This window comes from Atractosteus spatula, chromosome 5 (genome assembly GCF_055471065.1).
Source record: "Atractosteus spatula isolate fAtrSpa1 chromosome 5, fAtrSpa1.hap1, whole genome shotgun sequence".
Lineage (NCBI taxonomy): Eukaryota > Metazoa > Chordata > Actinopteri > Semionotiformes > Lepisosteidae > Atractosteus > Atractosteus spatula.
Window position 1 is genome coordinate 8940027 of NC_142710.1, and position 16746 is coordinate 8956772.

Consider the following 16746-nt stretch of genomic DNA (forward strand, 5'->3'; position numbering starts at 1 on the left):
GGGGTTTGCTAGTGAAGAGACTGGGGGTAGGTGACTTGAAAGGAAAATTCAAACCTAAAACCTGAAATGAAAAACTGACATTTCCTGTTTACAAAACACCTCTGCAGCTTCTCGTGCAAACCGTTGTTCTTGAGCTGTCAAGATCAAAGGGCTGTGCTGAGAGACAGTCTGTCTGGGGTGTGAGGTGAGAACTAAATGTGAATTCACTTCACGTCTTCAGATATCAAACAGGTGACATAAAGGGCTTAACTTCTATGCCCTTTGTCTCCTGTAGACCACCTTCATTATATAGTGAGACAGACTCTGTACTCACCAATACCAACTTCTGAAGAGCTCTGGACTGACCATCCCAGAGACCTGCTCCATCACACACTGAGACTCTGGACTGACCAACACCAACTTCTGAAGAGCTCTGGACTGGCCATCCCAGAGACCTGCTCCATCACACACTGAGACTCTGGACTGACCAACACCAACTTCTGAAGAGCTCTGGACTGACCATCCCAGAGACCTGCTCCATCACACACTGAGACTCTGGACTGACCAACACCAACTTCTGTAGAGCTCTGAAGATTCATCATCCCAGACCAAGAAGGAAAAAATGTTTTTGCTTTGGGTCTTGATTTTGAATGTTTTTGAAGGTAAGAGGAGACCTAGAAAAAAATGTATCACATAAATATAATATGTATTCGTGAAATATCACACAAAGTGATCTCCTGTCGTATTAACTGTCTATTACTCATTATCTGATCTCTCGAACTGTATCCTGTCCTGTTGTGTGTGTTTATTACTGTGGTATGTTCTGTGATCTCCTTTCTCTCATGGTGTTTCCAGTCCTGTTGAGTATTTTCATTACAGAAGTATTCTCTGTGAACACCTGCTGTGTCACCTGTCCTGCTCTGTGTTTTGACTACTTAGGGATTCTCTGTTTTTATCCTATCTTTTTAACTGTGTTTCCTTTCCTTTATTACTGAGGGATTTTCTGTTATCTCTCCTCTCTCCCTCTCACAGAGTGTCTCCTGTCCTGTTGCTTTGTGCTTATTATTGAGAGATTCTCTGTGCATTTTTGTCTTTATTACTGAGGGATTATTTGTTGTTACCTCTCTCACTGTGTCACCAGTCTTGTTATTTTAGTTGATGCTGTGTCAATATTGTTCTCCCCGGTGTCCAGCTCTCCTCTTTCCATAGTGGTCAGTCAGGGTGTGAAGGAGGGACAGTGGTCCTGGATGACTGATCTCAAGCCTGTTCTGTATTAACCCCTCTGTCTCTCTCCAGTGTCCAGCTCTCCTCTGTCCAGGAGCACTATAGTGGGCGGTCAGGATGCAAAGGAGGGACAGTGGCCCTGGATGGTGTATCTCAAGATTGTTCCAAAACATACAAAGCAAGAAGGATACAATGAGTGTGGAGGCTCCTTAATCAGTGAGCGCTGGGTTCTCACGGCAGCACACTGCTTTGACGAGTGAGTGCTGTGTATAAAACTGTAGCCCAATACTGTTAACACAAACCACAGCAGGCGTCCAGCCTGCAGTCCTGATCTCTATGTCTGGGCTCTATTAACACAAACCACAGCAGGCGTCCAACCTGCAGTCCTGATCTCTATGTCTGGGCTCTATTAACACAAACCACAGCAGGCGTCCTACCTGTAGCTTTGACTTCATCGGAAGCTTCTAACTCTGAGGCTATTAGATTTGGGCCAATTCTGCTAGATCAGTCAGGGGCCGTGTTCTCTCTGAACTTTTGTTCCAGTACAGCCACAATAACATTTTCTAAATCTAACACAATTGGTTTTAAAATGTGGCAAATTAACAGGTTTGTACTCCAGCCTCTCTGAATGTATGCAATTCCACTCATACCCCGGTATCCAAATCCAAACTCGTTCCTAAAAATCAGTTTGAAAGGCGGGAGATTGTAAATCGAAAATAAAATTTCCATTATTTCTTATTGGGAAAATTCTACCCTGTTCTGAGCCGGAGACAAGTTCAAAAACCACTCTAAACATACAGTATAATACCATACAGTCCATTATAGCAAGCTTAGTGAACAGCGCAGATCTATTCAAATAAGCCAACTATAGCTGTAAAATAATCAATTATATCGTATTTATATTTTTCGTTCTTTCCTAATGGAATGGTGTGCATACTGTTGTCGACTATCACGCTAAAGAATCTTTTTCTCTTCCTTAAGACGCCATAATGAACAGACACTACAAAACAAACACAAGAAGAACACTTTGAAAACGAGAGCACAAGCTTTAGCTCACCACAATGCCAAACAAGCAGCTGTTAGGTGGCACTGAATCTAGATGTTCGCAGTAGGTTCTTAGCCAAATCTTTTTAACTTCAAAGTTAGGATTAGCGAAATTTCGTTCTTAGAACGAATTACAAGGTACAAATTCAGATTAGCAAAAATTCGTCTATCGAACATTCTTATACCGGGGTATGAGTGCAGTTGAATTTGCTAGATAAGAACTTTCACTAAAAATGTGTCTGCTTTGTGGCTATTTCAGGTTGTTACTATACAACCTAGAATTCTTTGCTGGAATTTTTCCTGACCGTGGCTACAATGTTATCAAATAAATTACAAAATAATATGTTGTGTCATCTCATTTGCCAAACTGCTTTATATTATACGGTGTCGTGGGAAGCCGGAGCCTACCCGGCAAGCAACGAGCGCAAGGCAGGGTACACCATGGATGGGACACCAGTCCATCGCAGGGCAAGAGCAAGCCAATCATACACGGGGACAATTTGGAGGCTGAGGGGGGAAATTTGGACCAGACACGGGGATAACTACCTACTCTTCTCGAGAAATGCCCGGGGATCTTTAATGACCGGTGAGAGTCAGGACTGGGTTTAACGTCTCATCCAAAAGACGGTGCCCCCTATACCGGGGCATTAGGACCCACAAGACTGCAGGGTGGGTGCACCCCTCTGGTCCCACTAACACTTCTGCCAGCAGCAAACTTAGCTTTCCCAGGAGATCTCCCATCCAGGTACTGACCAGGCTCAACCCTGCCTAGCTTCAGTGGGTAGCCAGTTGAGAGCTGATATGGATGCTCAAAGTAATATAGAATATCATAATGCAAAATATTATATAATAATATCATATCTGAGGGACAGAACAGTGCTTAGCATTGCTGTCCCACAGTGCTGATGCCCTGGGTTCGAATCTAGACCCAGGGTGCCTTCTGTGTAGAGTTTGCATGTTCCTCATGTGTTCAAATAGGTTTCCTCCCAAAGTCCAAAGAATTGCTGGTAGATGAATTGGCTTCTGGGAGAATTGTCCCCGATCTGAGTGTGTGTTTGTGTGTCTTCCCGGCTGTCCCATCCAGGGTGTGTCCTGCCCTGTGCCTATTGCTTTCCAGGATGGTCTCCAGCTCCCCCACAATCCCGTATGGGATAAAGCTAAGGAGAGAAAATGGATGGATGATATTTGTACGACAAGATGAAATGGTCCGATATTAAAACCCACCAACACTGTGAGTCACACCCGAAGAAGGCTCCACAGCCGAAATGAACTCTTTTCTTTTTGGCACTGAAAATTTACCTTTAATTTAAAATAATAATAATTTAACAACAATTCATTATTAAATTAATAATTAATAACGATTAATGTAATAATTATCAACAATTAACAACTATTAATAATATTAATAATTAATCATTTATTGCTGTTATTATTAATTGTTGTTAGTATACATATTATTAATAATTATTAATGATTAATAGTTTAAAATTTATTTAAAATTTACCTTTACCTGTTACTTTGTAATGATGTGTGCAGCATGGCGACATCTGCAGTGGGATTGGTGTCCATTACAACTAAACAAATGTTTAATATAAAACCCAGACGAGTATGGATTGGGTGCTGTCTTTCTCACAGAGTTAATCAGACAGTATGCGATTGCTTTCAATGCGGAAATAGCCCATAACACCGATGAAGAGGATGAAAGCTCGGTCTGGTAGCCAGTTCGGGCGCTGTGCCTCAGGCCGATTCTGAGCCGTCTCAAACGAGGCTCTCGTTAACAGCCGGCAACGCCTCTGTCCCGCAGACCTCCAGAGCTGAGCCAGTCGAGGGCGATCCTGGGGGGGTACCAGCTGGCCACAGCCCCCCGACACCGTCAGGTGCACAAGCTGAAGAGGACCGTCCTCCATGAGCAGTACCGGGCGTCCATGCAGCAGCGCAGCGGGTCCGACATCGCCCTGGTGGAGCTGGACAGTCCGGTGACCTACACCAAGTTCGTCCAGCCCGTCCATCTGGCCAGGGGCTCCGACCACTTCACCCCGAACTCCGAGTGCTGGGTGACGGGCTGGGGCCTGACCGGAGAACACAGTGAGTGAAGGGGGGGGGGAGCTGCTTCGCTTCCATTGGGGTCGCCCCTTCTTCGTTTTGTGTCTCCAACCTGCTCTGCCTCTGACATCCACTAGGTGGAGCTGTAGAGCACTGCTTCTTTTCCCTTTCGGGTGGTGGGGTGGGGGGGGGAGTTTTCTTTATCACCCTGCAGCACTGGCAGCCCCCCCGGAGCTCAGCAGGTGTGAGCCTGGCCAGTACCTGGATGGGAGGCTCTTGGGAAAGAAGAGGTGCTAGTGGGGCCAGCAGGGGGCGCTCACCCTGGTGGACAGAACACTAATTCAGGATCAGAGAGGCTACATCTGTTGCTGGTCTCTCATAAATTTCTCCGCTCTAACCTAAGCCTCTGTGTGTCTCACAAACCCATGTGCTCTCCACAGCTAGCAATCACACCAGTCAGCAGACACAGGCGAACTACTCGCAAGTCGAACAGTACAAGTACTTGGGGACTGTTCTGGGCTCCAAGTTAAATTTCGAAGCCGATGTTGACATGATCCTCAAGAAAGGACAACAGGGTCTGTTTTCCGTCAGGAAATGTGAGCAGTTCTAACATTGAAGATCTGTTGCTGATCTTGTTCTATCGCTCCTTCCTTGAATCTGTTCCAACTTTGATCCTGATCTGCTGGTTTGGCGACCGGAATCTGAGAAGCAGGAGCAAACTGGGCAGCCTTGTGAAAATATGGCAGGAGGTCATTGGTGCCGATCTTCCTGCCCTCTGTTGGTCAGGATCTAGCATTCACGTGCTTTGCTTAAAGCAAAATCCATCTGTGACGATCCTTTACGCTCCTTGTTTAATGAATTCCAATTCCTCCCATCAGAACGCAGATACTGACTCCCCAGCTCCTACAGCAATAGATTCAAGTTCTCATTCATACCTGTAGCCATATCCTTACTTAACACTTGATTTGGATGCAAACATGGATGCGTACCACCCCATATTGCCCCCTAGGGGATAATAAAGAACGGCTGTCATTGTTGGCTTCTCTTGGTGCCCTCTAGTGGTCGTGCGAGTGTTACTGCAGCCCGTGACCAGGCCTGTCCTTCTCTTCCCTCTCTAGAGCCACTGCCCAAGCCCTACACTCTGCAGCAGGTTCGGCTGTCCATCATGAAGAGGCAGCTCTGCAAGAAGCTCTTCAAGGGCCGCTGGGTCATCATGGCCGACATGCTGTGTGCCGGGTTCCAGCACGGCGGGAAGGACACATGCACGGTACGGGGAGGAGGAGGGGGTTGCAGGTTCACCCTGCGGTCCGTGTGGGTCTTAATGCTGCAGTATAACGATGGGGACACTATACTGTAAATAGGTGCCGTCCTTCGGATGAGACGTAAAACCAAGGTTCTTTCTCTCTGTAATCATTAAAAGTCCTAGGGCACTTCTCGAGAAGAGTAGGGGTGTTACCCTGGTGTCCTGGCCAGATTTCCCCCTGGTCTTTACCCATTGTGGCCTCTTAATAACCCCCATCTCTGAACTGGCTTCACCACTCTGCTCTCCTCCCCACTGAGAGCTGCTGTGTGTGAGCAGACTGGAGCTTCATCCAGGTGGGGGGACACACTGGTGGAGGTGGAGGGGATCCCCCTGACCTGTGAAGAGCTCTGAGTGGAGTGTCCAGAAAAGTGCTATGTAAGTGCGAGGAATTATTACTAATATTCATTCTGATGGGTCCCAGAGTGCTTCCAATACAGAGGGGAACCCCCTTAACTCACTGCTTCCTCCACTGCTCCTCCCCTGAAACTCAGCCCCACCTAGGTGACACACAACAGCAGCCCCGCTACGCACAAGTCAGGGGCAGGAGCTTGAAACTACTGCACCAGGGGGATTACAGGGGGTCATGTCAGGACACTCTTTCCATCTGAAGAGATGATCTGCAGTGAGCAAATAGCCAGGATCAAAGTTGATGGACTGGTCTGATGAATGACAGCTCCTACAGCTTGGTCTTCTTATTGGGGCATTGGACTAGAATTTCTGGTCCAGGGGGGAGAGTGTCCCCTACTGGTCCACTAACACCACTTGAAGTTATCCCTGTAAAATTACCCTTCTGTGAGATGTGCCCCAATCAGTCCCCAAAGGGCCCCCCTTTAAGATAAACACCCTCTTGGTGTCTTACAAAAACCTTTCTCTGTAGGATGAGGCCGTGTTCGTGCACAGACAGGTAGAAGGGTTCTCCTGTTGGTTTAAAGGAATGCCATTAGAGTGATGGGGAAGATTGTGCTCTCGTGCTCAGAGCTTCAGTGATGTTTGGGAGAAATCCGGACTGGGGACCCCTGTCTCTCTCTGTCTGTCTCCAGGGAGACTCTGGGGGGCCGCTGGTCTGTAAGAAGAAGACGGTGTGGGTGCAGGCTGGGATTGTGAGTATTGGGGATGGCTGTGGAAAGCCGAACTCCCCTGGGATCTACACCCGGGTCTCCACCTTCAGGATCTGGATCAAGACTCACATCAAAGACGGGGGCTTCTGGGACTAGAACCTCCTACGCTGACTGCCGGCTCTGCTGCACCCTGACAAGAACCTATCGCCCATCTCAGCTCCTCGCTCTGTCTTTCGCTGTGTCTCCTGTCCTGTTGAGTGCCTTTACTACTCTGTGACTTTGTCATCTCCTCTCTCTCTCACTGTGTCTCCTGTCCTGTTGTGTGTGTTTATTACTGAGGGATTCTCTGTGATTACTCTCTCACTGTGTCTCCTGTCCTGTTGTGTGTGTGTGTGCAATTCAGAGTGACTTCATCAATATCAATATAAGATCATGAATCGCAGGATCACTTGCTCTCTTCTATGCTTGCACATATTTTTTCAATAAAGGATAAAAATAAAATGTTTTCCAGATTTTCCACTCTTCCAATACTCTTTCAGAGGGGGTGTTCTTACTTCAGTGTTGGGGGGGATCACAGACCCTGTCTGGGAGGAAACCCATGCAAATACAGGGAAAACGTATGAACTCACTGCTGCTGGCAGCCTTGAGCCCAGAGTCCCAGCGCTGCAAAACCACTGTGCTGCCCCAAGGATGCAGCTGATTCTACATACAGATCACAGTTTCCTGTTTATTACAGTTCTGTATCTCTTACCCACTTGGTTGCTGCTCCCCCAGCTCTCAGCCACATCCTAAGAGACAATTTTTATCTCTTGAGAAACTGCTGATATAGAGAAAAAAAAACGCAGTGTCAGCTGCCTAATACAGACTGAGCCTCAGAGCTCAGGCACTGAGGCTGTGCAAGACTTCACTAAGGCCCCCTCTCATCTCTTACTGTACCTGGTGCTGGTCAAAACTATGATACCTCAGTGATCACGGGTCCGCCTGTGAGAGAGACGGTACTTATGACCAATAATGTATGACGGACCCTCCCAGAGACCTGTTTCTTCAGCCTTTGGGACAACAATACCAATTTCTTAAGAGCTCTGGACTGACCATCCCAGAGACCTGCTCCATCACACACTGAGACTCTGGACTGACCAACACCAACTTCTGAAGAGCTCTGGACTGACCATCCCAGAGACCTGCTCCATCACACACTGAGACTCTGGACTGACCAACACCAACTTCTGATGAGCTCTGGACTGACCATCCCAGAGACCTGCTCCATCACACACCGAGACTCTGTACTGACCAACACCAACTTCTGAAGAGCTCTGGACTGACCATCCCAGAGACCTGCTCCATCACACACTGAGACTCTGGACTGACCAACACCAACTTCTGATGAACTCTGGACTGACCATCCCAGACACCTGCTCCATCACACACTGAGACTCTGTACTGAGCATCACCAACTTCTGAAGAGCTCTGGACTGACCATCACAGAGACCTGCTCCATCACACACTGAGACTGTGGACTGACCAACACCAACTTCTGAAGAGCTCTGGACTGACCATCCCAGATAACATGTTAAATGTTAAGGTCGGGAATCATGTCTCTTCAATTGATCGCTGCAGTTACACATTGTCCACCACTCTTGTATCCAGGGTAGAAATGGCAGAGTCATGTCCTCCATGCCATCAGGAAACAAGCACAAAGCTCAAGGATGACCCCAGTTAGAGAAAATTGTTTAAGCCCAAAAGTGTCATTATGTGTCATTTCAAACTGTCTTCAAAGGAATTTGCATTATGTGTTTGTGCTGAATTGTAGTATAGAGATCAGTGCTAAACAAAAATGTGCTCAAGTCAGCATCAGAGTGCACATCTTTATATGCTGTATGTAGCATACCACAATTATTCATTCTAACACATGTATCATTTTCAAAGACTTCAAATTACATGTGGAAACATATTCAAATGGTGTTTGTTTGGAAAATAAAATGACACTGAGAGTGAAGCTCCACTGAACGTTTCATGGTGTGAAAATAGCTGTAAGGTTACCCCTGACTATAAACGAATTCATCAGGGGGCATGAGGAAAAAGCCTGGTTAACGACACACCAATGCAGAGGGTGGCCTGATTCAGTCTCAAAGTCTTAAAGAGCAGAGGAGGTTATTGCCATATGTACATGTACATTTGCAATTCTTAATGGCACTGATTGGGACGCACACAGTACAGCAGACAACACCACTCAATGGAGACAACAGGAACAATAAATATTTAGTAGTGAGACAAAAATTTCTATCTATAATACTGCAGCCTAATTATAATTAATTAACCTGTTGTGCACTTTTAAGTAAGTTGTCCTGTTTATTATTCATGATAGCACCGATAGGATGGCACAGTCACTTGGTGCTTCACCTCAGCTCTTGGGTACTGACTGGTATTCTGGCCTGGGTCATCTTCTGGGTGTGCTTCACATCCTTTTTTAAGTGTGTGTCCTGTGATGGACTGGTGTCCTGTCCAGGGTGTGTGTGTCCTGTGATGGACCGGTGTCCTGACCAGGTGTGTGTGACCTACGATGGACAGGTGTGTTATCCAGGGTGGGTGTGTCCTGTGATGGACTGGTGTCTTGCCCAGGGTGGGTGTGTGTCTTGTGGTGGATCGGTGTCCTGTCCAGGGTGTGTGTGTGTGTGTCCCTCCAGGGTCCATCCCGTTGATGGATGTATTTAAACACCTCGTTTCTCAGGCCCGTCGTGTTGTGCAGGTCCCTGGTGGTCCTGGGAGAGCACAAGCTGGGCATTTGTAATGACCCCCAACAGACGCGCGGTACCGAAGGATACACGGAATATGAGAACGGGTCCGACATCGCCCTGGTGGAGCTGGACAGTCCGGTGACCTACACCAAGTTCGTCCAGCCAGTCCATCTGGCCAGGGGTTCCGACCACTTCACCCCGAACTCCGAGTGCTGGGCGACGGGCTGGGGGAACGTCGTTCACTTCAGTAGGTGACTCTTAAAATGTCCACTTCCTGTGTAGTTGGACTATGCTTTCAGCTGCACAGGAACCTGCTGCTTTGCTGTTTGGTTTCCTGCGATGGACGCCTTATTGTTATGGAGTGATTATGAGTTGTTGTGACATTGGAGAAAAAGTATATATAGAGTAGACAATAGACATATATAGAGTGACAAATATAGATGCACTTCCTACTGCACTGTGACAGATACTCTGGGATAAGAGAAACATTCTTCCCTAAAATCAGAAATCTAATCCCAGAGTTCCCACACCTGCCAGAATCACAATGGGTCCCAATCCTACTGGGAGAGGGAGGAGGGAACTCAGTTGATCTCCTGTCACAGCCTGAGGAACAGTGAGTCCGTCTCCCAATAATGCTCCATCTGCCTACAGTATATGTCAATATTCTATGATATGTCTTTGTTGTAAATGTCTGTAATATGTCTGTAGATTTTATTTTACTTTTATTTTTTGTTTTGTTCCAGGTGGATTTTTATTTGCTTTGGCAACACTGATTGTACCCATCGGTCATGCTAATAAAGCACCTTGAGTCGAATTGAATTGAATATATACTGTTAAGAATTTTATAGGGATATATCTAGATCTAGATATATAGAGTCTTCCTGAGTATATATAGAGTGTTCAGAGTACATATAGGGATCAGTGAGATTTAAGGGTCATGGATAATCAAAGTCTTGCCTGACAGTGAAAACATCTGATCAAATTAAAACTTAGAACAGGAGACACTTGTTTCGACAAAGGGTTGTGTGAGTGTGGAACACACTTCCCAGTCATTGTGAAACCTGTGTTGAAGAAGTAGCTCAGGAAAACACTCAAGTCAAATGACAACTGACCAAAAGGACTCATCTCTGAGTGCTCGAATGTTCTCTGTGCATTCATTTCCAGAGCACCTGCAATGGCCTCACACTCTGCAGGAGGTCAGGCTCCCTATCACAGAAAACAAGAACTGCCAGAAGATGGACAAGGGCAATGGACGCGTACCACAGTTTGAGAACCACTGCTCTAGAGCACTGAAGGACTGGGGCTCTTAGGGACTGACCTGAGCCAGTTACTGTCTTCATGAGTCTAGACTCACAGTGACCTTTAACCCCTGACTGAAGACACTATAGCACTGAAGGACTGGGGCTCTCAGGGCTGAACTGAGCCAGTTACTGTCTTCATGAGTCCAGACTCACAGTGACCTTTAACCCCTGACTGAAGACACTAGAGCACTGAAGGACTGGGGCTCTCAGGGCTGAACTGAGCCAGTTACTGTCTTCATGAGTCCAGATTCACAGTGACCTTTAACCCCTGACTGAAGACACTAGAGCACTGAAGGACTGGGGCTCTCAGGGCTGAATTAAGCCAGTTACTGTCTTCATGAGTCCAGATTCACAGTGACCTTTAACCCCTGACTGAAGACACTAGAGCACTGAAGGACTGGGGCTCTCAGGGGCTTAACTGAGCCAGTTACTGTCTTTTATTCCAGAGAGAAATGGTCCTTTGTGTCACAATGTTGCTGTTGGTTTTTTCTTAAGGGGGACTCTGGAGGCCCTCTGGTCTGCAGGATGGGGAAGAAGGGAAACCACTGGGTCCAGGTTGGAATTGTGAGCTTCGGCGGGATCTGTGCTGACCCAGGCTCCCCTGGTATCTACACCCAGGTGTCCAGCTACAGGGACTGGATACAGTATCACATATGACTCTGAGGCTTCTGCCATGGCCTGCAGATAGCGCCCTCCTCCTGACTTTCTGACAAAGCACAGGCTTTCTTAGTCTTAGATTTTTACAGCTCCTTAGATGAATACATTTTTACCAACTGCTACGCCATTGAGAGTCCTTTCCCCCACTGTGTCTCCTACCCTCAGTTGTCTGTTTTTGTTTTATGGGCTTTCTCTGACTTTCTTTGACTCTGCCTGAGAGATCCGTTGTACTGTTACTCAATAAAACTGCAATCAAGCATGGACTCGTGACCCTGTGTTTGAGTAGATTGGAAACCACTGTCATAAAGAAGGCTTCCTATGCTGTCGCACTAAAGACTGAGTTAGGGTAGCTTCAGATCCAGCAGTGCCTTGTAGGGATCTGAAGAATATCTTCGTAAATAAAGATCCTGTAGGACTGTATCTCCCCACTGCAGGGCAGTGGCTCTCAAAGTTCTATGGTCCGCGGACCACAAGTCACAGATGCGGTGGACCACCTATGCCTACGTCCACTTCTCAGCAGCGTCACCATCACTATTAACATCATCACAATCAACATCACCATCATTACCATTATCACTGTCTTCACCATTAACTTCACCATCACTAACATCACCACAATTATAATTAACACTACCATCATCACTGTCAACATCACCATCATCACTATTAACATCTATACCATCATCATCATCATCATCACCATTAACTTCACCATCATGATTTGCAGCAGCATCACCATCATTACTATGAACATCATCATCACTATCATCCTCATCTCTGTGACACTGTGTGCCTTTTGGTCATAGACAACATCAGATGTGGTTGGTGTTTTTCAGTTTTTATTGGGAAGTGATAACATCAGAAAGGGTGTGTTTTTCGGGTATTTGGGTGGACAGATACCATCAAAAATACTTTTTTTTCAACTGATTGCAAAATGGTCTCTGAATATCTTTTAATCTTTCCGTGGAACGGGGTCACAATAAGTCAGATACTTATAGAGTCAGATACGAAGACTCTATAAAATGTAAAGTCTCAGGAAATCTAGAGTCCTAGAGGAGTGTCAGTCCTCCATGTCCAGCAGTAGTTGAGGAGGGTCTGTGCTCTGTGTCCAGCAGTACTTGAGAAGCGTCTGACCTCTATGTCCAGTGAGACGTTGGGATGATGAAGATGCATTTCCTGCAGCTGCTGTTTTTGATCCTATTCCTGAACATTACTGCAGGTAAGAGATAAATTTATCAATTAATCAATGAATTCCGCATGATTTGATGAGTGCCAGGTGAGACGATGTCTATAACTCCAGAGACTCCAGGCCTTCTGTGGACACATGAGACACTGCACAGACATCAGATCCCAAAATCCTCTCTGCAACTAACACACCCCTGGAGCAGAAACTGTTGCTGCCATCAACATGTCCTGGAGGCTTCTAGGAGCACTGCTTTCTGAAAATGCATTCATCAATGCCGTAGTAACAATATCAACCAGTTTAAAGACATTAAAGACACCAATACATGTACTGTATCTGCAATTTCAACAAGGAACCCCAGTTGCTGTTATTCTGATGCATCTAGGCAAGACTCCCAGACAGGTAGTCAGCAGGGTCGAGGTTTCTGAGATTTAGAAATACTGTATAAAGAGCAGACCGAAAATCCAGTGTGGAGATCCGTCAGCAGGAACACTTACATTTCAATGGAACGTACGACAGCGTACTGTGTGGGCTGTGTATGTCTATGTTTGTGTGTAATATGTGTTCCGTGTGTGTTTTTGTGCGAGTATAATCTGTGTGTAGTCTGCGAGTGCTTTAGTGTCTGTTATTTGTGTGTAGTGCAATCTGTGTGTGCTTTCAAGTGTGTCCTCTGTGAGTAGTGTAGTCTTGGTGTGGGTTTGTGTGAGTGTCATTCTGTGTATTGTGTGGTCTGTGCATGTTTAGATGTGTGCAATTTGTGGTCTCAGAATGTTTTCGTGTGTGTACGCTGTGTGTAGTGTAGTCTATGTGTACATGATCTCTTTGCAATATGTATAGTTCCTGTATTTTATTTAAATACACCTCAGGTTGTGAGCTGTGCACACTTGCAAAACTGTATTAAAAATTCTTATGTTGACCTGACCTGTCACAGTCGTTTGTAGAATAATTATAAAAGTGTAGCTCAGTTCTCTTTACATAAATGCTGTTTTAACCCCTCTCTCTCTCGGTGCAGTGTTAATGTACTGGAGTGTCCAGTCAGTGTGTCTGTATTAACCCCTCTCTCTCAGTGCAGTGTTAATGTACTGGAGTGTCCAGTCAGTGTGTCTGTATTAACCCCTCTCTCTCTCAGTGCAGTGTTAATGTACTGGAGTGTCCAGTCAGTGTGTCTGTATTAAACACCTCTCTCTCAATGCAGTGTTAATGTACTGGAGTGTCCAGTCAGTGTGTCTGTATTAACCCCTCTCTCTCAGTGCAGTGTTAATGTACTGGAGTGTCCAGTCAGTGTCTGTATTAACCCCTCTCTCTCAGTGCAGTGTTATGTACTGGAGTGTCCAGTCAGTGTGTCTGTATTAACCCCTCTCTCTCAGTGCAGTGTTAATGTACTGGAGTGTCCAGTCAGTGTGTCTGTATTAACCCCTCTCTCTCTCAGTGCAGTGTTAATGTACTGGAGTGTCTAGTCACTGTGTTTGTATTAACCACAGTTTGTTTCTCTCCAGTGATCAGTGATTTCACTCCTGAGGCCAGGAGCTCTATAGTGGGTGGACAGGATGCACATTTTGGAAAATGGCCTTGGATGGCTTATATTCAGGTGAAGACACTTGAAGACAAATTTGATTGTGGTGGTTCCTTGCTTAACGATCGCTGGGTTCTCACTGCAGCACATTGCTTGAAAATGTGAGTATTCTCTGTATGTATAGGTATGCAGCAGGTGTCCCACCTGGAGTCCTGATGTCTGTATCTGAGCTCTATTAACACAAACCACAGCAGGTGTCCCACCTGGAGTCCTGATCTCTGTTCCTGAGCTCTATTAACACAGACCACAGCAGGCGTCCTGCTTTAACAAAGGTCTTTTATGTGAATCTCTGTCCACCCAGGATCAACATCCAAACACTCTCTTGTTCTCTGGATTGCAGTCATTAACATTAAGCACATTGTCTTTCAGACCCTTTGTTCAGATGTGCAAATCCCTGGTGGTCCTGGGAGGACACAAGTTGGATATTTGTAATGACTACCAACAAACCCGCTCCATCAGGAGGGTGATTCTACACGAGGGGTACACGAATACAGAAGACGGGTGGGACATTGCCCTGGTAGAACTGGACAGTCCAGTGTCAACCAACAAGTTCATCAAGCCCGTCGCCCTGGCCGACAGCACTGACAACTTCAACGAGAGCTCAGATTGCTGGGCTTCAGGCTGGGGGAACATTGGGAACGGAGGTAGGAGACAGGGGTCTGCATCTCATTTTGATTGCTTCTCCCCTCATCAGTCATTATCTCAAACCCAGAAGCTGACTCAAGCTAATCATTTTACCAGTCTGGCTTCAGTCATTCTACATGTGACTTTCCAAGTCCCTCATGGCATTGAGATTGTGTGAGCCTTTTCTCTGTCCTTTCCCAGAATCTCTCCAATGGCCTCAAACTCTACAGGAAGTCAGACTGCCCATTATAGACAACCAGGTCTGCCAGGAGATGTACGAGGGCAGATACACTATCCAGCCAGAAATGATATGTGCTGGATATCAGAATGGAGGGAAGGACACCTGCCAGGTGAGTCATACTGGGGCTCTCAGGGACTAAACTGAGCCAGTTACTGTCTTCATGAGTCCAGATTCACACTGACCTTTAACCCCTGACTGAAGACTCTAGAGCACTGAAGGACTGGGGCTCTCAGGGACTGAACTGAGCCAGTTACTGTCTTCATGAGTCCAGATTCACACTGACCTTTAACCCCTGACTGAAGACTCTAGAGCACTGAAGGACTGGGGCTCTTAGGGACTGAACTGAGCCAGTTACTGTCTTCATGAGTCCAGACTCACAATGACCTTTAACCCCTGACTGAAGACACTACAGGACTGAAGGACTGGGGCTCTTAGGGACTGAACTGAGCCAGTTACTGTCTTCATGAGTCCAGATTCACAGTGACCTTTAACCCCTGTAACTTTTTCCCCAATAAATGTAACCCTGTGAAAGCCACACTTAAGATACTGGACACAGTGAGGAGAACAGGCTGCAACAGTTGCTTGTCTAGGCCAGTCAGTGTAGGAAGGATACACCTAGGAAGTCCTGTGTGGTTGCATAAGGCCGACTTGATATGCAGAGTCATGGATGTCTGGGAAAAAGGCCCACGACACTGGCCTGTATCCAGTCTTGTGCCACTTGCTTGCTGGAATAGGCTCCTCCCCCCAGCAGGACCCTGAGCTGGAGGAAGCGGCACTGGCAGACTCACTCTCTATCTCTCTCCAGGGAGACTCTGGGGGGCCTCTGGTCTGCAGGAAAGGGGACCTTTGGGTCCAGGCTGGGCTCGTGAGCTTTGGGGATAGCTGTGCTCTTCCCAACTCCCCTGGGGTCTACACCCGCTTGTCCAGCTTCAGGACCTGGATAAAGACACACATTGACGTCTGAGACTTCTACTCAGGCCTGCGGACAGCGCCCCCTCCTGGCTCTGCTTCTCCCTGGGCTGATTCATCAATCAGTCAATATCACCTGCAGCAACATTTCCACAGTTAATCCCCATTATATCACTGTGTCTCCTTTCCTGTTGTGTGTGTTTATTAATGAGGGATTCTCTGTGATCTCCTCTCTCTCACTGTGTCTCCTTTCCTGTTGTGTGTGTTTATTACTGAGGGATTCTCTGTGATCTCCTCTCTCTCACTGTGTCTCCTGTCCTGTTGTGTGTGTTTATTACTGAGGGATTCTCTGTGATCTCCTCTCTCTCACTGTGTCTCCTGTCCTGTTGTGTGTGTTTATTACTCTGTTACTTTATCATCTCCTCTCTCACTTTGCTCTGCCTGCTGTGAGTGATGAGGTACTGTAACTCTGTCAGCAGAACAATTAAAGTGCAAGCAATCAAATCTCTTGTCTTTGATCTGAATTCATTCACTGACCTATCCATCCACAGAGCAGTGACCCTGTGCAGAAATCTAACTCTGGCCTGGGATCATTACTCCTAACCAGGCTTGAAGAAATTTTAAGCAGATATCTGCTGTTGTAGGTGTATGGGGTGGTGCTGTGGCTCTGTGAATAAGGATCTGCGCCTGTGGCTGGAAGGTTGCCGGTTGAAATCCCGTGGCCAGCAGAGGAATCCTACTCCGTTGGGCCCCTGAGCAAGGCCCTTAACCCCAACTGCTCCAGGGGTGCCGTATAAATGGCTGACCCTGCACTCTGACCCCCAGCTTCTCTCCCTGTCTGTGTGTCTCGTGGAGAGCGAGCCGGGGTCTGT

General features: G+C 46.7%; 3 protein-coding genes across 3 annotated transcripts; all 3 read left to right on the forward strand.

The window, feature by feature from the left end:
- Window positions 1-221: 221 nt before the first annotated feature.
- Window positions 222-7152, forward strand: LOC148833994 (tryptase-2-like). Its single transcript, XM_088916262.1, has 5 exons — window positions 222-641; window positions 1276-1459; window positions 4052-4332; window positions 5409-5557; window positions 6634-7152. The coding sequence occupies exons 1-5, from the start codon at window positions 602-604 to the stop codon at window positions 6805-6807; spliced, it is 828 nt and encodes a 275-aa protein (XP_088772388.1). The 5' UTR covers window positions 222-601; the 3' UTR covers window positions 6808-7152.
- Window positions 7153-9353: 2201 nt separating this feature from the next.
- On the forward strand, window positions 9354-12150 carry LOC148833995 (serine protease 27-like). The gene is made up of 4 exons (XM_088915717.1): window positions 9354-9633; window positions 10551-10642; window positions 11183-11331; window positions 11862-12150. The coding sequence occupies exons 1-4, from the start codon at window positions 9354-9356 to the stop codon at window positions 12148-12150; spliced, it is 810 nt and encodes a 269-aa protein (XP_088771843.1).
- A 241-nt stretch (window positions 12151-12391) lies between these two features.
- Window positions 12392-16378, forward strand: LOC148833996 (tryptase-2-like). Its single transcript, XM_088916264.1, has 5 exons — window positions 12392-12563; window positions 14024-14201; window positions 14470-14744; window positions 14926-15074; window positions 15771-16378. The coding sequence occupies exons 1-5, from the start codon at window positions 12503-12505 to the stop codon at window positions 15927-15929; spliced, it is 822 nt and encodes a 273-aa protein (XP_088772390.1). The 5' UTR covers window positions 12392-12502; the 3' UTR covers window positions 15930-16378.
- Window positions 16379-16746: the final 368 nt, after the last annotated feature.

Bases quoted from the DNA above. Each gene is read 5' to 3' on its own strand.
- LOC148833994 (XM_088916262.1), top strand. From the start codon at position 602: ATGTTTTTGCTTTGGGTCTTGATTTTGAATGTTTTTGAAG. The intron at 642-1,275 runs GTAAGAGGAGAC...GTCTCTCTCCAG, and splicing joins GATTTTGAATGTTTTTGAAG to TGTCCAGCTCTCCTCTGTCC. The intron at 1,460-4,051 runs GTGAGTGCTGTG...TCTGTCCCGCAG, and splicing joins GCAGCACACTGCTTTGACGA to ACCTCCAGAGCTGAGCCAGT.
- LOC148833995 (XM_088915717.1), top strand. From the start codon at position 9,354: ATGTATTTAAACACCTCGTTTCTCAGGCCCGTCGTGTTGTGCAGGTCC. The intron at 9,634-10,550 runs GTAGGTGACTCT...ATTCATTTCCAG, and splicing joins GGGGAACGTCGTTCACTTCA to AGCACCTGCAATGGCCTCAC. The intron at 10,643-11,182 runs GTACCACAGTTT...TTTTTTCTTAAG, and splicing joins TGGACAAGGGCAATGGACGC to GGGGACTCTGGAGGCCCTCT.
- LOC148833996 (XM_088916264.1), top strand. From the start codon at position 12,503: ATGATGAAGATGCATTTCCTGCAGCTGCTGTTTTTGATCCTATTCCTG. The intron at 14,745-14,925 runs GTAGGAGACAGG...GTCCTTTCCCAG, and splicing joins GGGGAACATTGGGAACGGAG to AATCTCTCCAATGGCCTCAA. The intron at 15,075-15,770 runs GTGAGTCATACT...ATCTCTCTCCAG, and splicing joins GAGGGAAGGACACCTGCCAG to GGAGACTCTGGGGGGCCTCT.